This window comes from Trichomonas vaginalis, chromosome III (genome assembly GCF_026262505.1).
Source record: "Trichomonas vaginalis G3 chromosome III, whole genome shotgun sequence".
Taxonomy (NCBI): domain Eukaryota; phylum Parabasalia; order Trichomonadida; family Trichomonadidae; genus Trichomonas; species Trichomonas vaginalis.
Genome location: NC_067205.1, coordinates 13,862,478 through 13,886,221, shown reverse-complemented (window position 1 = coordinate 13,886,221; position 23,744 = coordinate 13,862,478). Strand labels below are relative to the sequence as shown.

At 33.8% G+C, this 23,744-nt stretch overlaps 9 protein-coding genes and 3 pseudogenes across 12 annotated transcripts, besides 2 other annotated features; 4 read left to right on the top strand and 8 right to left on the bottom strand.

Moving 5' to 3' along the window:
* Window positions 1-2,983: part of a mobile genetic element that runs on past the window's edge.
* TVAGG3_0697820 (uncharacterized protein) lies at window positions 776-1,582 on the top strand (the record flags this gene model as incomplete). The annotated part of the gene is made up of 1 exon (XM_051243260.1): window positions 776-1,582. One exon carries the CDS (start codon window positions 776-778, stop codon window positions 1,580-1,582), a length of 807 nt encoding a protein of 268 aa, XP_051089847.1.
* Window positions 2,984-3,257: 274 nt separating the features above from the next.
* Window positions 3,258-22,487: a mobile genetic element.
* TVAGG3_0697800 lies at window positions 3,743-3,992 on the top strand (annotated as a pseudogene). The gene has a single exon. A coding segment is annotated over exon 1 (250 nt).
* On the top strand, window positions 4,020-4,877 carry TVAGG3_0697790 (uncharacterized protein; the record flags this gene model as incomplete). The annotated part of the gene is made up of 1 exon (XM_051243259.1): window positions 4,020-4,877. One exon carries the CDS (start codon window positions 4,020-4,022, stop codon window positions 4,875-4,877), a length of 858 nt encoding a protein of 285 aa, XP_051089846.1.
* TVAGG3_0697780 (organellar and viral DNA polymerase type B) lies at window positions 4,938-5,498 on the bottom strand (the record flags this gene model as incomplete). The annotated part of the gene is made up of 1 exon (XM_051243258.1): window positions 4,938-5,498. The coding sequence occupies one exon, from the start codon at window positions 5,496-5,498 to the stop codon at window positions 4,938-4,940; it is 561 nt and encodes a 186-aa protein (XP_051089845.1).
* TVAGG3_0697770 (KilA, N-terminal/APSES-type HTH, DNA-binding family) lies at window positions 9,958-10,523 on the bottom strand (the record flags this gene model as incomplete). The annotated part of the gene is made up of 1 exon (XM_051243257.1): window positions 9,958-10,523. A coding segment is annotated over one exon (566 nt), but the record flags the coding sequence as incomplete, so codon positions are not given.
* TVAGG3_0697760 (organellar and viral DNA polymerase type B) lies at window positions 11,293-11,850 on the bottom strand (the record flags this gene model as incomplete). Its single annotated transcript, XM_051243256.1, has 1 exon — window positions 11,293-11,850. One exon carries the CDS (start codon window positions 11,848-11,850, stop codon window positions 11,293-11,295), a length of 558 nt encoding a protein of 185 aa, XP_051089843.1.
* TVAGG3_0697750 lies at window positions 12,470-13,499 on the bottom strand (annotated as a pseudogene). Its single transcript has one exon. A coding segment is annotated over exon 1 (1,030 nt).
* TVAGG3_0697740 lies at window positions 13,983-14,807 on the bottom strand (annotated as a pseudogene). The gene has a single exon. A coding segment is annotated over exon 1 (825 nt).
* TVAGG3_0697730 (uncharacterized protein) lies at window positions 18,463-18,694 on the bottom strand (the record flags this gene model as incomplete). Its single annotated transcript, XM_051243255.1, has 1 exon — window positions 18,463-18,694. A coding segment is annotated over one exon (232 nt), but the record flags the coding sequence as incomplete, so codon positions are not given.
* Window positions 19,139-20,004, bottom strand: TVAGG3_0697720 (protein of unknown function, DUF4106 family; the record flags this gene model as incomplete). Its single annotated transcript, XM_051243254.1, has 1 exon — window positions 19,139-20,004. A coding segment is annotated over one exon (866 nt), but the record flags the coding sequence as incomplete, so codon positions are not given.
* On the top strand, window positions 20,021-20,902 carry TVAGG3_0697710 (uncharacterized protein; the record flags this gene model as incomplete). The annotated part of the gene is made up of 1 exon (XM_051243253.1): window positions 20,021-20,902. One exon carries the CDS (start codon window positions 20,021-20,023, stop codon window positions 20,900-20,902), a length of 882 nt encoding a protein of 293 aa, XP_051089840.1.
* A 232-nt stretch (window positions 22,488-22,719) lies between the features above and the next one.
* TVAGG3_0697690 (uncharacterized protein) lies at window positions 22,720-23,432 on the bottom strand (the record flags this gene model as incomplete). The annotated part of the gene is made up of 1 exon (XM_001329121.2): window positions 22,720-23,432. A coding segment is annotated over one exon (713 nt), but the record flags the coding sequence as incomplete, so codon positions are not given.
* Window positions 23,433-23,744: the final 312 nt, after the last annotated feature.

Genomic DNA, 23,744 nt, shown 5'->3' with positions numbered 1-23,744 from the left:
TATGAGACGTTTTATGTTTAAAGCAAGGAAACGCCATGTTTGCATAAGTATTGCTACAGTTAAGTGGTAATGTCTGACTTTAGTTATGATGTTAGCTAATGGTGAGTCAGGCTTTGACACTAAACCTTTTCCGGCGAAGTCGTCACAAACGAGCAGAGTGTTTGAAGGATACTTTTTGAAGGGGTATTTTGAAAGTTTTGACAGAATGTAGTTTGTAAGTCGTTTCATATCGTAAACTCCTGAGTACTGACGTAAGTGGTGTTTGTCAATAATTCTTTCCATCTCCTGAAAGTCTTTTGCATTCCTGACTGTATAAATTCAACGATGGCATAATATTTCCTCTTACGTCGAATGTAACGTTGAAGAAATTCAATGAGTTCACTGTCTGGAACTTTAACGACAGAGGCTTGAACTTTTGACATAAATGTTTTCGCTGTTGAGTCCATAGAGTCTGAAGTTGCTGATATAATGATTTGGTCATAGTAAGAGTCGTTTCCTAAACGCTCTGTTATGAGTATATGACGAATGAGGTTAAATGTCTTACCTGAACCCATCTTTCCACAATAGAAATAACACCATTTGAACAGAACTCATAGTCTTACTGAAAGGAAGAATGAGAGAAGAGTTAAGTTTGTCTGTAGTTTCATTCATGTCTTCATCTACGTCATGTATTAAATGCTTCATTTTATCTCCATTAAAAATGCAAGTCAGAAATATTCAGAACATAGCACCGAGTCTAACTGACAAGAGTATAAAGATATACTATGAACACGTTATGATGAAACCTACCAAAATTCAAGAAAGTCAGTATACTTATGAATATCCAAGACACTGGGTAGAGTATGTAGGAGGTGAGAAAGCTATTGAAATCAGACAGGTTCGAAGTATTCCAGCAGGAAGAACAATATTATTGAAGAACTTTAATGTTTTGAGGTATAATGATGAAACAAAGAAGCAAGATAGTTTTCCTGTTGCTGTGTATGTGAACCTAGACACAGGAGATGACATGAAAGTTTTTAACACAAAGCTTCAAACGGTAGTGAGAGAACAACTGACTGCGGAAGGACATCCATTACCTTCAGAAGTTACCATAGCATATAATTTTGAAACAAACTCAATAGATTTTAAAGTCATCTCTGCAAAGAAGTCAGGTTTTACATTTAATGAAGCAGATGTATATTCGAATGAAAACTTCAAAGCTATTGCATGGTTAGATAATGACGATTGCTTTAAGAAAATATTTAAATTCAGTGACTCAAAGATGTCAATAGATGACCTTCGTGGAATGTTACCATCGACGTTTACAGTAGAAGGTTCAGCAGGATTGCTTACAAGATTGTCAATTGGTGGTATTTGGTCTCGTGAGAACATTGTTATAAAATCCAGTATAAGTGAATTTGCTGAAGAATCTATATTATGTCTTTCAAACTACATGTATTCGCCACCGAAGCATTATAGTATAACAAACTTTGTCAGTAAGTTTAACATAAGACTTGTCGAACCTTCTTCAATGAAAGATGTTGTGCTACCTAAAGATGGAAAGGATGGACTCATTATTGAGATGATTTTAATAGCATATTAAATGAGCTTGTTCTTGAAGGTCATTCATGATGAAATAACTGTTGTAGAAGATGTTAGCAATTGTTCAGACATTTTGAAGCGTATAGATGAGATAAGAAAGAAGTTATGAATGAGAATGTTATGTTTCATTGACTTTCTCCAGTAACGAGAACTTTTATGAGATAATATTGAAGAGAGATGATTTTAATATGGTGTAAATGGTAGCTTGGGCAGCTTTAGGCGCAATGGGAACAAAAGCATTAGCATTTGGAGCAAAAGCACTTGGGGCTTATGACGCAGTAAATAAAATGAGTGGAGGAAGGGTTTCGAAGACATTAGATGCAAATAAAGGGAAGATTGGAGGCTGGGTTGCAAAGAAGTTAAGATTAAATAAAATAGGGCTCATAAATAAAGCATCCAATTTGGTTGCGACTGAGTCAGAAAATGCTTTAGGAAAGGACGATGAGTTTGCAAAACACGCAAAAGACTTTAATGACCAGATGAAAGGTGAAACAATGCATTTAAATAGATTCGATGGAACTAAAGAAAATGTTTCTTCTCCACCAGTAGTTCTTCCGTATGGTCCCTATGGAATGTATGGAAACCCTTACGAAAGACCATTTGACCCATTGACTGGTGGAAGTAACTGGTATCATTACGGACGAAGAAGAAAGACAGTCAAGTTGGAGACAGACGTGAAGAAAGCAACTAAAAAGAAACCAAGGAAGAGAGTTATAAAGCAATGAATTCAACGGGTTAGAAAAGAGGTTAGAAAACGTGTTAGATCTAACATTCTAATAAATTATTTTTGTGCTATGTTTTCATACGTGTGAGGGTGGTGATATCATTAATTTTTAAGTTTATTTTGATGTAATTTTTAAGTTTATTTTTATATAAATGACGAAAACTATTGAGATAACAAACTACAACGGTCATGAGTTCAAGAATTTGTTCTTCGTTCCTCGTGAAAATACATTCTATCAGATACGAGGGAGAAAGGGTAAAGTTAGTTTGAGCGTTTATGAAGGAATGAAGAATGGAAAGTTTATACAAGCATACGATACAAACGGTAAACGTGTTTCATTAGCTTTGTCAAAACTTACTAACATTTATTTTGACAGTGATTTTGACCTATATGAAGAAGAAAGTGAGTCAGAAGATTATGAGCTGTTATGTGAAGCACAGCAATGGGAGGAGTTGCAATACTTTTGTAAGTGAGAACGTTTATTTTTACATTAATGAAGTCGTTTGTGAAAACGTTAGTGAAGTGAAGTGGTTGGCGGCTTTGTAAATATTTAATGTTAAGTTAGTGTTGTCGTTTGTGTTGTAAAATATACGTTAACGGTTTTGTAAAGTGTCAAATTCACAAGTATTGGGTAAAGTGAAACGCAGTGCCTCCGTACACAACATAGGTATACTAACTGCAAATGCTTTTCGTTAGCTTGAAAATAGTTTTATCTGAACCATCCAAACCTTCGAACTTCACTATATGGTTGTAATTTCTTATAGCATATCTTATAGCATCTTTGTCATCTACTATGGTTATTTTTGACTCAATAGGAGATAGAATAGTTTTGCCATAAATGCTGTTCAGAATGAGTTTTATAATTTCTTGTAAGGGGTTTCTTCTTTCTTATACTTTAACCTTAACTCAAACAACTTCTTTACTTCATCTCTTATTCTCATATCTCTGTTTCATCGTAATAGTATCCTTGCAACACTTCACATTTGACACCTTGTATTTTATGAGGTCTTGTAATGTTTATATGGTCAACATACATGAGACAGCAAGTGTTTGAACTTCCTTGGAATCGTTAAAGTTCTGTCTTTGACTCGGTTTGTTTTTCAATGAAATTCACGAACTTTGCAATAAGCTCTTGGTTCGTTATTGAAAGACATCTGGCTTCTTTTCTTCTTGTTCTATTGACTTTTCAGTTTGAATAGAAGGTTTTATATGGGCTTCACCCTTGGTGCTATGCACCTTAATGTTGTCACTCTCTGCATTCGCTAATGGAACCTTTCTTTTTCTTACGTATATTTTACCATCTTTACTCTGACTTACATAATAGAAAGGATGTTGTATTCCTCTTGCGTCATTTAATATAATAGACTCTCGCTCTGATTTTGACAAGCTCATTTTACATCGGTTAAAGTTTTAATTTTGTTTTTTATCTGCAGTCAAATGACTCAGACAAGTCCTACGGACAAGACCCAGGGGGTCATAGATGTTGAAGCATTGAAGAAAGAAATTCGTGAGCAAATTTTATCCGAACTGAAGGAAAAAACAAGAACAAAAGCCAGAGAGACCAAAGAGAAAACTTAGTGAAAAACAACTTGCTGCATTAGCTGCTGGAAGACAGAAGAACCCACGTTTGCTGGCGAAAAAAGCTAGAGAAGAAGCAAAAGCTAAAGAAGCTGAAGCAAAGAAAGAGTAAATGGTTTATTTTTATCCGAATTAAATGTATAGACAAATACCTTTAACTGTTGCGTTCAGTAGTGAAAACCCTGACGTCAAAATAAAGGGGAACAGAGTAACGTTTAAGTTTCCAACAGACTGGATTGTGAACATAAATGAAGAGAAGTACATTGGCATAACATCTATGTATATAACACGTGCTTTCAGAAAGGTTGACTTTATACTTCAAGTCGAGATAGAAAATGACGAACAGTCTTTAAGCGCCCAAAACATTCACATATACAAATACTTTAAAGACGATACAACATTGCAACAATGTATGATTTCATTTAATGAGATGTTCGAGAAAAAGTTCAACATTGAAGTACAAACTTTACAGCCTTTACGTGAGTTTCTTGCACAACTGAAAGAAGAAGGTAGTCAGCCACAACTTATAGACTTTCATTATGAATTTAATGAAAATGAAGATGGAACTCATGACTGTCAATTCATTGTATTCTCACCATTCAATGAAGTCGCTAAAAAGAAAGAAAATCCATTACGTATAAGATTTCAAATCTCCGAACCAAGTGATGATTTTAAGAATGTTTTCAATTATGATGCAATGCTTCCGAGGAAAAATGAATTTTCAAAGATTGTAACACCTGGCATTTGGGATAGAAAGCAAGCAATACTTTACTCTAATATAGCCAAAGGCGTTGAAAATGAGTTCATTGGTCATACAAGAACTTCACCACTTCCTAACCCTAAATACTATAAATTAACTGGCTTCAATCGTGAGTTTTGGATAGACATGTACTCCACTCATGACCATAAATGTCCAGTGTTCTTGCCTCCAGATGGGAAGGACTGTCTCTACATTGAAGCACAACTCTTAAACTCTACCATCGCAGTATTGTAAAATCTACGCTAGCTTTATTTTTATCACGAATGACCTCATTGCTGACAAAAATAAATGACCTCAGAACTTCAACTTACGAATAAAGCTTGTTTTAGTCGTTATTGAAAAGTTGAACTTTTCAGCAAAGCAAGGTTGACATGACTTACATAAGTCGAATGCAATCTCTTGACCATCATGAAGTGCTTTGTAAAGTTTCATTAAACTGAACTCAGAGTCTTTGTCATATGTTCCAACAGGTATGTGAATGTTCTTATCTTCATTGTAATAGCATTGTATAGCTTCAGGAAACATTTCATTAGCGGTTAAAGCAATAACATCTTGCTTCACGCCTTTCATTCTGCAGTGAAATGCAACTTCATTTAAATCGTTAGTGAGTAAGTCTATGTAGGTCTTCTTTCCACAGAAAATACTTTTATAAGCTAAACTTTGTTTTCCAGGTGTTATTTCTGCAAAGTCGCTATGAAATTGACCAAGGTTCTTTCCTATAAGTTCTCTACCGTATCTCTTCTTAAACTCTGCTGCAAGCTTTGGGATGTCTTCATTATATAAGTGCATACTGTCGGTATCCTGGTAAAAGATTTGAAGTCCCATGTCCTCTGCAGTACAGAATACTTCATTCATAATACGTTTTGACATAGACAGAATATTAACACCAAGTGGACAGAAGTTAAAGTGTCTGCAAATGCTTTTCGTTAGCTTGAAAATAGTTTTATCTGAACCATCCAAACCTTCGAACTTCACTATATGGTTGTAATTTCTTATAGCATATCTTATAGCATCTTTGTCATCTACTATGGTTATTTTTGACTCAATAGGAGATAGAATAGTTTTGCCATAAATGCTGTTCAGAATGAGTTTTATAATTTCTTGTAAGGGGTTTTCTTCTTTCTTATACTTTAACCTTAACTCAAACAACTTCTTTACTTCATCTCTTATTCTCATATCTCTGTTTCCATCGTAATAGTATCCTTGCAACACTTCACATTTGACACCTTGATATTTTATGAGGTCTTGTAATGTTATATGGTCAACATACATGAGACAGCAAGTGTTTGAACTTCTTGGAACGTTAAGTTCTGGATTTAGTTCAGGGTCGCAAACTATTAAATGAAAGTGTCTGGGTATACCAATCTCTGTTATCTTAATGAGAACAAAGAAGCCAGACATAAACTTTTCACCAATGGGTTCCTTTTGGTCGTCATCGAATAAATGTCTCATGAGATACTCTGTGCTTAACATTTCTTCCTTCAATACTTTTGGAATACCTTCTAAAGTATAAAGTCTTGCTATAGCTGAAGGATATAATGAAACAGTGTCGAAGTCAGCAATGAGTTTCTTTTTGCTCTTTTGTTTCATGTTATCTGACAACATACATCTTCCACCTTGAATGCATCTCGAAATAAATTCTCTTGGTTTATTTGAGAGGTCATAAAGATTTCCATTCGGGAAGTATACTCTGTTCTCAAACAATTTGTTAGCAATAGAACAAATACTAACGTAGTCATAAACGTTTAAATCAAACTCTTTCAATAAGTCATTGCGGAACTTTACAAAACCTTCTCTTAAAATTCTTACATCTTGTTTGCAGTAAAACGTGCTATATTTTTCTAAGTCGAAGTGGTTTTCATCTATTCTGCAACCTTTGATGGAATCTATGTTCTTCATAAATGTATCTGCATCATGGATAAACTTACATGCTTCAGAAATGACACCAGTTCTGTTGTCATTTGCTAACAAAACACTGCTGTAGTAGTTATATGGAAATACTTCTTTCGGTCCTGTTTGTAAGTTAAACATAGCAGGAAATAGTTTAAGCTTCTTATTTATAACACTGTAAGAGTCTTTTATAATAATTGCCCGTCCTTTATATAAACCAGTTATTTGCATTGTTCGTGAACCTTTAATGATGGGAGTTCCTTTCACTTCTGTCATGTGTCTTAAGATGAAGTTTATGTCATAACTGAGGTTATGGAAATATATTAAACTCTTGTCAGGAAGTCTTTCCAAAAATTCTGTTGCACAGTTTTGACCCCAAATACTTTCACTAACTGAACCATCTTCACTGTCATAACAGATGTTAAAAGCTTTATGAAAGCCATCCGTACTACACTCAAAGTCAGCAAAGAAAACGTGCTCAGGTATGAACTTACATTTAGCTTTATTTACTTCTTTTGACTCTGCTTTCTTCTTCAGTTGTACACAATACTTTGGAGCATATGTCAAATCTTTAAATGGTGCAAGGTTCTGTTTATATAAGTCAGTCGTATATGTGAAAAGTTCTCCATAAGAAATAGGTTCAAAATATTTGCACTCCCACAATGTTTTCATAACATCCCATAGCGGTGTAGTTCTATCATGCGAACTACATATTTATCTTCTCTCTTTGTATATATTTTCATCTGTTTTCAATGTTCATTCCACCACACTCCTTCAAGATTTCTATATAGTTTCGAATGAAATATGTTGTCATTGGAAGTCTTTCATTTAGCATGTAGTGGTCTTCAACAAGAAGTAAGTCAATAGTTCAACAGTTTCGCATTCTTTTGGTATGTATCTCTTTATTTCATTATGTCTTGAGTCATTGAATAACCAATGGTAACATTAAATGCTATACCTGTTGCGTCAGAAATTTCTTGTACTTTACTTTGAGGAAAGTCTCTAACACGAATGACTTCTCTCATGTGGTCAATAGTTTCTTCATTTACTCCAGCCTGAATGCAAGCATAAACGAACATTGTCTCTGTCATAAGTGTTGCAGTTCTTTTGTTCAGTTCATTGAAGATTTGGTAGCGTTCAAGATTTATAGGTAATGTGCAAAGATACTTCCAGAACTGACCGCTTCTCTTCTTATAAAACTTCTTTTCACCATTATCTTTCCAAAAGCTTTCTATAAGTGCTGGGTTTCCTGTTTGCTTAAGAGCTTCCAAAATGGCTTTCTGGTCATTTGTCAGTGTGCTTTCATCTCTATATGGTCTCTTTTTTGGTTTGCCTTTCTTTACATCTGACATCGTTAAGCCTTCATATTCTGTTAAATCATACATCTTTATTTCAGTAAGATTCTTTATGTTTGTCAAGAAGAAGTCATAGTGCATTTCAACAATACCTGCAGCATTTGCTTCTATCTCTGATATAAAGTTCTCCTTCAAGAGCTGATGTAGTAATGTTCCAATATTATTGAGGTTTAACGTAGAACATTCATACTTTCCACCAAGTTTATAACATACCATCCATCTCTGTTGGGAGTTTATTTTAATTTTCTCTAAGAGTCTCATGAAAACCTTACCGAAATGTTTGTGTAAGTAGTCTCTGTTTGGTTCATCTAAAGCTTCGATGTTAAAGTCAATGAGTCTATTGCCTGACTTCACATTCCTCTTCCTATTTTCTTCATCTTTCTTTAACCATCTCTCACCTTCTTTTGGTTTGTCGTCAATGGAACGAATGACATTATTAGCTTTGCGAACTTGTTCTATAGCACTTTTAAACATCTCTCTTCTCTGTTGTTTCAGTGTGTCATCTCTCTTTCGTGTTTCACCAACGTTTGCATTTGTTATGTCAAACATTTCTCTTCTTACTTCATGTGGTACAGCTCTTCTTGTTTCACCAACGTTTGCATTTGTTATGTCAAACATCTCTTGACGAACGTCATGTGAAAGAGCTTTACGAGTATGACCAACGTTTGCATTTGTTATGTCAAACATTTCTCTTCTTACTTCATGAGGTATTGAACGTCTATGATATAAGTCAATAGCAACGTCATTTAAAGGAAATGCTCTTGCATGGACTTCGTCCTCGCCGCGTTGCGGCTTTATGAACTCATGAATTCTATCATAAGTTATTTCACCATTATAGTCATTGAGGATGTCAGCGAGTGCCTTTTTGTTTGTTGTGTAATGCTTTGCAACATCTATATTAGCTTCTGTAAGAAGTTGTTTTATTTCCGAGTGTTCTAACTTAGACAACTTCCGATACATCTTTAGTAGGAAATAAAAAAATATTTTTTGAAAAAATTAGATTAGATTTTTTTAAGTTATTTTTCAAAATAATTTAATATTTTTATTTTAATGAAACACATGCAAGATTGCAAGTTCTTTTCATACAATGCTCTCGCTACTGTCATCAAGAATGAGTTCAATAATGCTTCAAACGTAATGTTATCTTTAACAAGAAGTTTGTGAAAGAATCTAAGTTGGTCAGTATGTCAGACCATTAGCTATTGTCATTGACCGCAAACGTTATACTTCACAAGAGTTAGCAGTAGTTTTGAAACAAAAGGTTTCTTCGTGAATGTCAAAGATACTCATTATACTATTATAAAGAACTCCAACATTGACTTCTTCAGTATTGCTATGAATCTTTCCGAACAGAAAGAATATAAGAAGGGTGAAACAAATGTGAAATATTATTCTTCATCTCTGAAAACAATAACGAACAAAGATGTTATACAAAAGTTCTTACCAAAGGTTGAAGAAGCTTCTATTGACATTGACGAAGGAAGTGAAATGGTTGAAGAAATTGACCCTGACGTCATTTAAGCAAAAATATATTTTTGGTTAGTCTTCATATCGATATTTTACAACAATTCCCCAATGTATAAACTTTTCATACGCTTTTTCATAAGCTTTATATACCTTCAGAAATTTTGCATAATCTTTAGAAGCATTTAGATATTGTTTAAATGCTTTGTATGTCTTCAGAAATTTTGCATAATCTTTTACATGTTGTTCGTTCTCTTCTTCTGTCATGAGTTCCGAATATTCTAAATTCATGTTCTTTCATATGAGATAAAATTTTATAAAAAAAATAAAATTAGCTTAGATTTTTTTATTCTTCCTCTTTGAAGTTATCGAAATATTCTGTTATTTTTTCCTTCAGTAATGTTAAGTCTTCTTTGAATGTAAGTATTGTGCAACCTTTGATGTCATAGTGTGTTTGAGGAAGAGTATTTTTGACAATTTCCTTTATTTGCTCATTCGGTGTCATTGAAATCGGTAAGTTTTCACGATAGAACCAGTTTCTGTCAGATTTGTAAATCTTAGCAAGGTCATAAAAGCTTTTGTTGTTTCTTCTGACTAAATGCAACATAACCATATCTCTATCTTCTTCTTTCTCCAACTCTTCAGTATATATCATATACTTATAACTCTTTTCCTTTCCTTTTGGTACCGAACGTGGTATTCTTTTCTGTATGCTTTTGTCTTTGGATTCAATGACTTCATCTTTTGCTTGAAGTTTCTTTTCCATCTCTCCACGTTCTTGTCTATGAATTTCGTCAAGAAGTCTGTAAACATGCCATGCATAACGAGGAGAAGCCCACATTGCAACTGCATTTACTAAAAGTCTATGAACATAATAACCTCTTAAATTTATTGGCAAATTTTTACGATTTTCATGTGTTTTATGCATGACCGAAAAAAGTCGGTCTAGAGAAATTTCACTCAAAAGTTCTTGTGTGCTTTGGTTTTTGAACCAGTCGTCTGCGTGTTTAGTGTCTGGAGCAAAACATGCTGTCAAAATACTTTGCATTTGGTACATATCGTCTTTGACCGAACGAATGAGACGGAGTTGTTTGTTAAACTGAACCCACTCGTATTCTTCATTTATGGCTTCATGAACGATAGCAGTTGTTGTGTTCTCTGTTGTTGACATATCTGTCCTTACATACAAAATAAAAAAATAAATAAAAATAAAACTAACTTTATTTTTCTGTGTTAAAGAAATGTTAAAAATTCAGGGTTACATATGTGAAAAGAAGTCACGAACAAATGAAGGTCATAAGATTCAGCACATAATTCTGAATTGAATGGTGTGTCATACATGTCAAGCCGTCAAGAATTGAAGGAGATACGAGGCTATAAAGATTTTGGATATTTTCTGACACACACCCTGAGGGAAAAGTGACAAAACACGACGATAGAAAAAAGTGACAAAATGAGAGAAAGTTGTTCCCCGACCAAAATGCAATCATGTTGAAAAAGTGACATTTGTAAAGTTAGACGATAGGATTTCCTGAAAAAGTGCAAGACTTGTTCTGAATCAGGACAAGATTTGTCTTGAAAAAATACAAGACTTGTTCTGAAAAAATACAAGACTTGTTCTGAAAAAATACAAGACTTGTCTTGAATCAGGACAAAACTTTACAAAATGTAAACTTTACATAACCGTTTCTATCGTACATGATATTTAGTTGACATTGTAAACTATCTTCATGTAAAGTATGGCGGTTTGAAACCGTCGGGAACCTTCACTTTTTTGACGAACTTTCCGCAGCAATTTTTAAAATTTGTGAAAACTCAACGGTTTGACACGTGCCATATGTCATTTTACTCAGAATTTTGTGCTGAATTCAGCAAAAATAATGTTTATGTTAGCATGTTAGATCTAACACGTTTTCTAACCTCTTTTCTAACATAACTATTTACAAGCGTTTTACATGGTATATGTTGCGATGGTTCATGACTTTAAACAGTTTTGTAGCTTCTATTTCTTCTTTTAGTACATCGAATGTTTTAACAATGCCGAAGGTTTCTTTATATTTCTTCTTGACGTCAGATAGAAGGAAATCGTCAGCAGTTGGATAATTTTTGTTCAGAAATGCTAACATGTCCATTTTATCTTCTGCTGGCTTTTCTACTTCTTTCTTTAAATCTGCATAGTCGTTTCTCATTCTTTCTATCTCTTTGACGGAGTAGTTATATTTCCTCATCGCTGCCTTACATTTTGAACATTGCGGGTTCATTTTTGCGTTATACATTGAAATTTGACCTGCTAAAACAACTAAGGCGTCAATTGCTCTCTTCATCTCAAACATAGCGGGTCTTAGTTGTTCGTTCCATACTTTGCCTCTTCTATCTTTATCTCTTATTTCCCAAACACATTCAGCAACTAATGAAACAAAGTTATCGTAGGTCTTAAATTCTTCAGATTTATATATGTCAGAAACATTCTTATAAACCATGTCGCAATCTTTGTCCATAACTTTATGGTTGCAATGAAAACCAAGGAATTCATAATTTACTTTACGTATGAACTTCTTTATTTCTACTGAGTCAGTTGTTTTGACTTCAATTTCGTCGAATTCAGGAATAGTTAGTTTTTGTTGTTGGATTTCAGGCAATTTGGGTAAATGGTCAATAATGTCCTGCATTTCATAAAGATACTGTTCATTTGTTTCATCTTTCGCACTACAGTCTAAATTACTTGTTAAAAGTTCTTGCTTTATCTTCTGGATTTTTGTTTCGAAAGTATATGAAGAAGGAATGAAGCTTTTCATCTCTACTAACATAGATGTTGGATTCATGACTAACGAGTTTGGTGCTGTAGTTTGAATTGTTGTTGTGCGATTGTTGAAATCATATCTTTACATACAAGATAAAAATTTTTCTTAGAAAAAAATTAGCGTTATTTTTCTTTCATAAGGAAATGTCAAAAATTCATGATTTTCGAGAGTTTTAGACCATGTTAGAAAAGTGGTTAGAAAACGTGTTAGATCTAACATTCTAACATAAACATTATTTTTTGGTGTAAATAAATGGTACCATTAATGATATCATGACTGTTCTCGTTCATGTCTGATTTACATCTAATGAAAAAGTTTAGAAGAATTTTCTTATTCTTTCTGGCATGTTTTTATCTTTCCAGTACTCCCGCTCTAATGGTCCCAGATGTGTTGGCTTTGATCTCTCAAGTTCTTAGATGGTATAACATCTTCAACGCCTCCTTCATATCTTACTTTATAAGTGTCATCGTTTATGTTGTAGTCAAGTATTTCAATAACCACTCCTCGCTTTGCTTCGTCAATGGTTTCAGCAAGTTTGCCATTACTACTTTCGACTAATTTATGTCGAGGGTAAAATGCTATGGAGTCGTCAGCAGCTTTTATAAGATATCCATTACCTTGCGTAGAGTCTACGATATAATAATTTCGACTTAACCTTAAACGTTTCTTTGTCAACGGTTTGTCGTCAAGAACTACACGAACTTTTGTACCAGGAATGAGGTAAATTGTGTTGAATTTCTGATATTTTGTGTTTGGCTTCGTTTCTTTTGTATATACTTTTCTTCTTGTTGTTGTGTCATTGAATTTGGTGTATGTCCTGTTGTAGAATGTGTTGAGGAATTATATACTTCGAGAAAATGTTTCATTGTTTCTTCGGTAAAGTCTCGCTCTTGATTTAAATCTCTGAGAGTCCTTATGAAGCGGTTAATGATGCCGAGTATGTTATGGTTATGGTCTTCAGTAGTGTAGTGAGTTATGTTATGCTTAATGAGAAATTCTGTGATTTCGTTGCTGAGGTATGCACCGTCTTGGTCTGATGTTAAAATACTTGGGCTATGTTCTGCTACAAACTTTTGTAAAACTCTTAACACTTCATGAGTTCCTTTATTTTCATTATATGCATATGCTTTACGAGTGTTAACATTTATGAAGATGAGGAATGGTTTATGTCCTCCTTTTCTGCTTTGAATGAGAGTGTCAAATTGGTATGCGTCAGGAGTGTTGGAGTAAATTGGTAAAAAGTAGTCGTAAGGGTTTATTTTTGTTTGATGTACAACATTTTTGTCAAAGAACCTTTTCACTTCAGCTCTGTTAGTAAATCCCGAACTCTTTGCAGCTTCATTGAATTTCTTAAATGACCTCCATGGATGTTGTTCGAATACTTCTTTCAAGCTCATTTATGTAAAGTTAAAGATTTTAACCAACTCGTATCCAAGCGTGCATTGTTATATAAGGAGGCATATAATCTTTTCCATTACCTGCTGGGTCTGTAATACCAGCTACAACATGTGTATGATTTCCTGCAGTTCCACAGAAAATACCTGTGCTAATCTCTGGGGTCAGTTGTGATATCATATCTATGCATTCCCTGTCTATCCGAACCCGCTGCAAGATTTGTATAACCTCTTTTTGTTATTGAATGTGAATGGTTTCCTTCCACAGATGTTCTTCCACTGAACCTATGCATATGTGAAGGAAGGTTTTCAATACCTATTTTCTTTGAACCTCCCATCTTCATTGACTGCGTATTAGTGTAGAATGGAAAACTGTCAACTATTTCATACCATCTACCACCAAATAAAGTGTTTGGATTTATTGGATTCATAGACGTATAAACAGCTCCTATAGGATATATTAAATCATATATGCTCATAACTCTATAAACATATTCTAAAGAACTTATGTCATTAAATACCATTTGGAATGTATCTCCCGGATGAAATGTTGCATTTGTTCCACTTTTATAATGTAATGTTAGTTCAATAGAATTATCCAAGAAAAATTCAAAAAGTATCTGGTTGAAGACCTCTAACAAATTCAAATGGAGTTGCTGGTTCACCATTTATAATTTCTGTTGTAAATGTCATTGTATCTGGTTTCGAAAAATTTCTTTGTTAGTTCTGTATCCACATAAGTTTTGTCGGCTTTACTGTCTAACATTGCTGGTAGTTCATATGCTTCAAAGTTTCTGGCATGACCTTCGATATTCCTGCAACTCTTATCTAAATTGTTAAGAGTATCTTTTACGCTTGTACTCGGATTCTTCTAAAGGTGCACTTGAACCAAGGTCAAAGTTCAATATTATGTCGTCTGCTCTAACAGTAGTGAAGGATTTATGTGTATGGTTCTTGTCGCTTTTCTTATCATATAAATCTTGACAGTGAATTTAACATTATTTCATCCTCCATGACATAAAACATTTCTACATCTAATGTATTTCATCGTCGTTATGTTTTCCTCCGATGTTAAACCTTGTGGAAAGTTAGGAGGTTTCCAATATAATGCATCCCCACCAGTTCTTCAACCGTTCCTTCAATACTTTCTATACCAACAGTTGTGAAGAAATCATGTGTATGGTTCTTATCTGCTTTCTTATCTAACATTGCTGGTAGTTCATGTGTTTCAAAGTTTCTGGCATGACTTTCAATGTTCATCACATTTACTATTTAAGGAGTTTAGTGTATCTTTTTACGCTTGTACTTGGATTCTCTAAAGGTGCACTTGAACCAAGGTCAAAGTTCAATATTATGTCGTCTGCTCTAACAGTAGTGAAGGATTTATGTGTATGGTTCTTGTCGGCTTTACTGTCTAAAGAAGTTTGAAGTTCATTTATATCGGAGATGTTGTGTTATGAGATTTCAAAACTTTGTTCGTTGCGTCAAGTTCATCTTTGTCAGCTTTACTTTTAATAGCATCTTCAAACGTTATTTTTGACTTAACTCTCAAAGTAAATCTTGGTTCAACTAATAACACCGTTAACATTGAAAGTAGAGGCATAAATTTCACCGGTATAACCAAATGCTTCTGGTGCTTTAGCTACATCATACTGTACAGTACAGCTTATGTCATAACCTTTAGCACGAATGTATTTATATCTTCTTTCATTAACATTTTTTGTCTTCGCTTCATCACTTCGTGTTAAAATATCCATGGTAGTCCGTTATAATCTGTTCGTCTGAAGTTATATAATGAACGTGGTTTTTATCTGCTTTTTCGGCTAATTTCTCATTAACATCATTCACTTCTAATTCAACTCTTCCGCCAGAACTCTTATTATCATTAATCTTTTTCATTAATTCGGTAATTACGTCATAAAGACTATATTCTGTTTTCGGTTTTGTAAATAATGAGTCAAAATTTCTTTTCATCATTACATCGCTGACATTAATGATATCACCAATTCCTTTTTCATTTATTCTCTTCATTAGTTCTGCAATAATGACGAATATATAATCTGTTAATTTATTCTCTTCATTGAGGGTTATAGAATGTTTTGAAATTGAATCATTAACTCCTCTAAAATAAATCAATAACTTCAGGATACACGTTTTTAATGTCTTGAATAACCCGACCAGTATCCTGTTGTTCATGTTCTTCGTTCCCGTCGTTACGTGGTTTTATATCTCTAACCATCATCAACGCAGCCATAACCGGAGGGTTTTGTTGCTACCTGTTTCGAAAATCCGTCCGTTATGATATGGTATATCTAAATAATTTCTTTGTGTTTGTTAAAACATTTGAAACAAGTCTTTTAAAAACCCATCTACAAAATTTCCTGTTTCACCTAATGTTCTTGCAGCATTTACAAGCTCACCCATTCCCGCTTTTGACCCCAAAAACGTCCAATTGCATTTATTTCACTCTGTATAGTTGTCCATTCAGCGAAACTAACACCCGCATTCGCTAAGCTGAAAATGAAATTCAGTGGATCGAACTTAATTCCACCTTCTTTTTCAATTTCAACGAACTCACTAACATGAGATTTTAAATATTCTTTCGTTAAAATTGTTTTCCCCGATGTTATGTCATTAACGAAACTATCACCGTTCAAAAGTTAACGAATTCAATTTCGTCGTTGATGCTTTTATTTCATTACACCGCTTTAATCGATAGTTTTTGGCTCACCTTCTTTAGAAGCATATAAACATTAATGAATGAATTATATGTATTCGTGAATGAGTTAAAATCAATGATTTTCATTAATGACGCCTTTAATGATTCATTAACTGTTGAATCCCTTAAAGTAATTAATGAACTGTCATGGCTTCGCCCTGGTCGCTTTGCGACTTTATGAAAGGTACACTGCAAAACCGTCGAGTTGGATCAAATGCTGTAGTTGGTGCAGGAATATTAATGATATAAGTCATTAAATCATTAAGTTGACGTAAATAATGTTGTCGTTTTTGATTTAATTTCTTTAGCATCTGTTATATATGGTAATTTTATTTCTGTAGTTTCTGAATTAAAGATATTCGCTAAAATGTTTTGTAAAACTGTTTTGAACAGCAGTATAAACCGTTGAATCCGGAAACTCTTACGATTTCACCGTCCTTAATAAAAGGCATTGCACATGGTGTAGTGCTTGGGTCAAATCTTTCGGGATATAATTCAACAATATATTCTAATGCTTCATATACAGACTTATATACTGTTGTGTCGTTCTTCATGACAACTTCACCATTTACAATGAATGGCATTGTACATGGAGTTAAAATTAGGGTCAAACTTTCATAGTCCTTCCATGTTATGTATTTCTCGGTATTTCCATCACTGATAACAATATATTTGTCAGTAAGTGTGAGAGAGTATTGACCAAAATATAAACGTTTAGCTCTGTCAGCTTCATACGCATATGCAGCTATATATATTTTAATGAGAATAAAATGTTGTTCTATTTGCAAAGTACAGACCCAAACGAATACGGGACAGTAAAGCTACAAACAAACTTAGGTCTACAGAATGAGCCACTTGCATTCAGAATGGTTGACTTCAATACTATCGCTTCATTCGTTATAACAGATGAAACAGATTTCATGGAGCTTGAAATAGATGGAAAGAAGCATGAAATAAGATTTCACAATAATGTAGAATATAAGATGGAAACATTAGCTGGGTGTTTAAATGCGCTCATAAATACTACAATAAACAAGGAGAAACGAAGAAAACTTAATGAATGTTAAACTTATTGCAGGAGTTTTGAAGTTCAGTTATGCGAAGGAGTTTAAGATAACACGAATGAGTCATAGAGTTCAATTGCTTCTGGGAGCATACCATATGACATTTCCTTTGAAAAGTATTGACAAAACGATTGAGATGAAATCTGTTCCATACGTATGTTATGGCAATTGTTTATACATTGAGTCAAAAATAGCTAATGTCACAGGTATTTCAGGAGTTAATAGTAAAGGTTCAGTAGAATATAAGTCTTTCTGTTATGCAGTCAATTCAATGTTCATTCCAAACGTTCCTGTCATAGCAACTCATTTAGGTAAATGGGTTCGCATTAGTCCTCATAATTTGAAAGACATGCAATTCAGACTTGTTGACTTTCAAGAGAGAGCCTGTAGAACTGAAGGCACCAGTGCGAATGACTGTTGAAGTTGACTTTTTTAGAAAATATTAAATGCAACAGCTTACAAGAGAACTCAGAGCTAAAAAATATAAAGTATGAATGTTATGTATTAGGTCATGAACTTTGGTTGTTGCTGTTTGATGAAACAAATGAGTTAGTTATGCCAGTCAAGAGAACAGAAAAAGGCGTCAAAGGCGCCGAGCGCAAAGCGCTATATTGTGTTAGTGAAAACTGCACCAAGTCATATAAGATTAGGTTTGCATTATGAAGATGAGTTCGATACTGTTGAAGAAGTTTTGGACAGATACTATAAGTTGCTTTAATTTACTAAAACATATTTCAAACAAAGCTTATATTCTGTTGAAAGTTTTGTATACTCGTTCGAATATTTATACTTAAACTCAACTCCTGTAGTTCCTGGTGTTTCAATGATGCGGATGTTACCTATTTTCATGAATGGTGGCGTTTGACCACAGCATTCGATTTCAGGGTCGAGATAGTCAATGACACATTGCTTTCCTGTTATTCGTGATATAACATTTTCAAGGTCCTCCTTTGTTAGAATTATTTGGTTCTTGCTTATAAGATTTGTCAAAAGCTTCTTATCGTCTTTGAGTAAAATTGTTTGGTATAACTGAAGAAGGTAATGGTCTACGTTATCTGAAGGATTTGTTTGAACATTTGTTAAGGGTTGTCGTTGGCTTCTCTTGAAAGAATTTGGTCCAGTGGTGGATACTCTAACTTAACATCTGATGTAGCGTTAGCGTTTGAAGCTGAGTTTAAATTCACGGCGCCATGCGCCAAGATGGGCTCTTTGAGCCCTCCCGACTTAAGTTCTGGTTCTTTTTCTTTCAAACACTCTGAACTATAGTTCTTTATGACAATATTGTTTGTCGTTCGTGAGTCAACATTTGATGTTGGTTCAATTGGAACATTAACGGCACCAGCTAAGATGGATTTGCTTCTCATTTCATATAGAATAAAAACCTTTTATATGTATGAAATGAACAATATACTCGACAAGGGTTTGAATGTAAAGCTAACGAATGAAAATATTGTTGAATTCACTGAGACAGGAGCTGTGTATAAAGATGTAGAACTACTGAACAAAAGAGCTAAGGGAAGAAGCAGGAATATGAACAAAGGGTGGAAGCCTATAAAATTTATGTCAATGATGGCTCAGGAGGTTCAAACATAAAGTATGCAGAAAGTTATAGAGTTTATGCTCTCAAAGGTGAAAAGCCTTCATTTAAGAACAGCTATTCTAACACATATCCTCAAAAGCTAACGGATGGGGAAGTGGATGATATGAATGACAGCAAAAATATTAACAGAAATGGCGACAGAGATGCATGGAATTTGTTTACCATCAGTCAATTGAAGGTTAAACTTTAAAACAATGTTGGTCGTTCCCATGGAATATTTTTGACTTTAATGGTATTAGTCATGATATGAATCTCAAGGTATGAACGAGGAGAGATGAGAGACTTATATGCTTCCCAAATTTCTTCAAAAGGTAATGTTATACCTGACTGTTTCCAAATGAGTTCAATATCATAGCGTGAGAAACCTTGAAAGATAACGAAGTCAGTTATGAGACGTTTTATGTTTAAAGCAAGGAAACGCCATGTTTGCATAAGTATTGCTACAGTTAAGTGGTAATGTCTGACTTTAGTTATGATGTTAGCTAATGGTGAGTCTGCTTTTGACACTAAACCTTTTCCGGCGAAGTCGTCACAAACGAGCAGAGTGTTTGAAGGATACTTTTTGAAGGGGTATTTTGAAAGTTTTGACAGAATGTAGTTTGTCAGTCGTTTCATATCGTAAACTCCTGAGTATTGACGTAAGTGGTGTTTGTCAATAATTCTTTCCATCTCTTCTGAAGTCTTTTGCATTCCTGACTGTATAAATTCAACAATGGCATAATATTTTCTCTTACGTCGAATGTAACGTTGAAGAAATTCAATGAGTTCACTGTCTGGAACTTTAACGACAGAGGCTTGAACTTTTGACATAAATGTTTTCGCTGTTGAATCCATAGAGTCTGAAGTTGCTGATATAATGATTTGGTCATAGTAAGAGTCGTTTCCTAAACGCTCTGTTATGAGTATATGACGAATGAGGTTGAATGTCTTACCTGAACCCATCTTTCCACAATAGAAATACACACCATTTGAACAGAACTCATAGTCCTTACTGAAAGGAAGAATGAGAGAACTGTTGAGCTTTTCACTGCTTTCATTCATGTCTTCATCTACGTCATGTATTAAATGCTTCATTTTATCTTCATTAAAAATGCAAGTCAGAAATATTCAGAACATAGCACCGAGTCTAACTGACAAGAGTATAAAGATATACTATGAACATGTTATGATGAAACCTACCAAAATTCAAGAAAGTCAGTATACTTATGAATATCCAAGACACTGGGTAGAGTATGTAGGAGGTGAGAAAGCTATTGAAATAAGACAAGTTAGAAGTATTCCAGCAGGAAGAACAATATTATTGAAGAACTTTAATGTTTTGAGGTATAATGATGAAACAAAGAAGCAAGATAGTTTTCCTGTTGCTGTGTATGTGAACCTAGACACAGGAGATGACATGAAAGTTTTTAACACAAAGCTTCAAACGGTAGTGAGAGAACAACTGACTGCGGAAGGACATCCATTACCTTCAGAAGTTACCATAGTATATAATTTTGAAACAAATGCAATAGATTTTAAAGTCGTCTCTGCAAAGAAGTCAGGTTTTACATTTAATGAAGCAGATGTATATTCGAATGAAAACTTCAAAGCTATTGCATGGTTAGATAATGACGATTGCTTTAAGAAAATATTTAAATTCAGTGACTCAAAGATGTCAATAGATGACCTTCGTGGAATGTTACCATCGACGTTTACAGTAGAAGGTTCAGCAGGATTGCTTACAAGATTGTCAATTGGTGGTATTTGGTCTCGTGAGAACATTGTTATAAAATCCAGTATAAGTGAATTTGCTGAAGAATCTATATTATGTCTTTCAAACTACATGTATTCGCCGCCGAAGCATTATAGTATAACAAACTTTGTCAGTAAGTTTAACATAAGACTTGTCGAACCTTCTTCAATGAAAGATGTTGTGCTACCTAAAGATGGAAAGGATGGACTCATTATTGAGATGATTTTAATAGCATATTAAATGAGCTTGTTCTTGAAGGTCATTCATGATGAAATAACTGTTGTAGAAGATGTTAGCAATTGTTCAGACATTTTGAAGCGTATAGATGAGATAAGAAAGAAGTTTATGAATGAGAATGTTTATGTTTCATTGACTTTCTCCAGTAACGAGAACTTTTATGAGATAATATTGAAGAGAGATGATTTTAATATGGTGTAAATGGTAGCTTGGACAGCTTTAGGCGCAATGGGAACAAAAGCATTAGCATTTGGAGCAAAAGCACTTGGGGCTTATGACGCAGTAAATAAAATGAGTGGAGGAAGGGTTTCGAAGACATTAGATGCAAATAAAGGGAAGATTGGAGGCTGGGTTGCAAAGAAGTTAAGATTAAATAAAATAGGGCTCATAAATAAAGCATCCAATTTGGTTGCGACTGAGTCAGAAAATGCTTTAGGAAAGGACGATGAGTTTGCAAAACACGCAAAAGACTTTAATGACCAGATGAAAGGTGAAACAATGCATTTAAATAGATTCGATAGAACTAAAGAAAATGTTTCTTCTCCACCAGTAGTTCTTCCGTATGGTCCCTATGGAATGTATGGAAATCCTTACGAAAGACCATTTGACCCATTGACTGGTGGAAGTAACTGGTATCATTACGGACGAAGAAGAAAGACAGTTAAGCTGGAGACAGACGTGAAGAAAGCAACTAAAAAGAAACCAAGGAAGAGAGTTATAAAGCAATGAATTCAACAGGTTAGAAATGAGGTTAGAAAACGTGTTAGATCTAACATTCTAACATAAATTTATTTTTGTGCTATGTTTTCATACGTGTGAGGGTGGTGATATCATTTATTTTTTATTTTATTTTTAAGTTTATTTTTATATAAATGACAAAACAAAAATAAAGCATATCTACTCAGCAGGAATGAGACCCTTACTGACTATGTATTCGTTTAATGCTTGATGAAAACAATGGTACATATTATCGTATGGGTATACACAGCGTCTGTTTCCATCGTCGTCGTATATGTAGAGCTCAAATCCAGTCCAACCTTCTTTTGTACAATATGTAGCTTTATTTAAGTATGCATTTATGTAGATAAGGCAATTTTCTTCATCGCTCCAGAAATAATTTTTGTTCTTTGTTGAAATAGTTTTCGTTCCTCTGCGACCATAAGGAATGTATGCAATGAACTTTGCGTCATAAGGGATTGTAATATATTCGGGGTTTCTTTCATCGTCAATGGGTCTATCTTTGTTAAAATGCATGTTTCTCAGTTTTACTTGAGTTTTGAATAGTTCACGGAAACGTTCTGGGAAAGAGTCATAGTAAATGTAGTCGGACATGTCTTTGTAATGAAATAAAAAAATTAAAAAAAATAAAAATAAGGTTATTTTTATTTAGTGAGGATGGTAGTGAATTCATTAGTGAAGTCATTAGTGAAGTCGTTTATATGTCAGATGGTTTTGTAAATATTTAAGGTTAAGTTGGTGTTATGGTTGTGTTGTAAAATATACGTTACCGGTTTCGTAAAGTGTCAAAACCGCTAAGTGGTGTACGGAGGCGCGCAGTGCCACAGTACACGACTTAGGGATACTAACTACCATCTATTGTAATTGGAGACCGATCAACTGGAATTTTTTCTATGGATTCATGAAATTGTTTGATCGCTGTAAATTTAATACCCATGATTTGTTCAAAATCTGCTTGAATTTTTTTGTCAGCTTTCAAACAAGCTTTTGCTAAAATTTCCAGAAGGTCATTGTTTTTTATTTGATTCAAAACATTAAAGTTCTTGTACATAAAATCATTATTTTGAATTAGGGCCTCATGGAAGATTAAATGAATCTTTAAACGAATAACTTTGCTTTCATTCAAATTCATTACTGATATAATATTATTTATTGAAACAATCGAAGAGAGTAATGGATTTCTAAATGTAGAAAATAACTCTGAGATATTGTATGCAAAAGATAAAACATACTTGATTTGGTTTGTAAATTGATAAGTCTGCAAATTGAATTTATCATTCATTTTGAAAATTGTTTCGTTTGGGCTTGACATTATCAATGCTTTCATGATTGGTGTAACATTATCTATATTACACGAATTTAAAATATTAATTGATTCAAATTTAACTGCTAGTTCATAGAAAGAATATTTACTATTATCCAATATAGATCTGATACGTATTTGATAATATTCTTCACCATTTTGATTTGTTTGATCTGAAATTAAAACATTAATAAAATCTTCGATTGTTAAATCACACGATTTTCCTGAAAAAGCAAAAATATTCGAATATCTTTTATCGCCATTAATTATTGCTTGTATTAATGGTTTAGAAATTCCTGCTTTTGAGTATAATTCCTGGTCAAATGAAAAATTTTGTAAGAAACCTATAACCTGTGCATAAAATTTGGGGCGGGCAATTATAAATGCTTCTAAAAATTTAAGAATATATTGTTCCCCTAGACGAGGGATTTTGATTTTAATTTGACTGAGATCTGTTTGCAAATATTTTTCACTTATAATCATATTTACCATTTCTGTAAAAGCTTCAGCGGATTTCTGAAATTTAGGTGTTGTTTCATATGTTTGAAGATACTTTACTTCATCGCTATTCGAGATAAAACGCTCTTTGAGTTCCTCCAAATAACAAATGATAGATTTATTTTCAAATCCAAATAATTTATGTCCAAAATTATATACATTCTTAATATTTCTGTTTAATTCTTTGATTTTTGAAACGATTTGTCCCCAAGGATATGATGGTGAATCTCCGACATATGCATTTGATAATGAATCCAAAACAATCTGGGTAAATTGTTGAATCAGAATTTACACTATTACATCTAA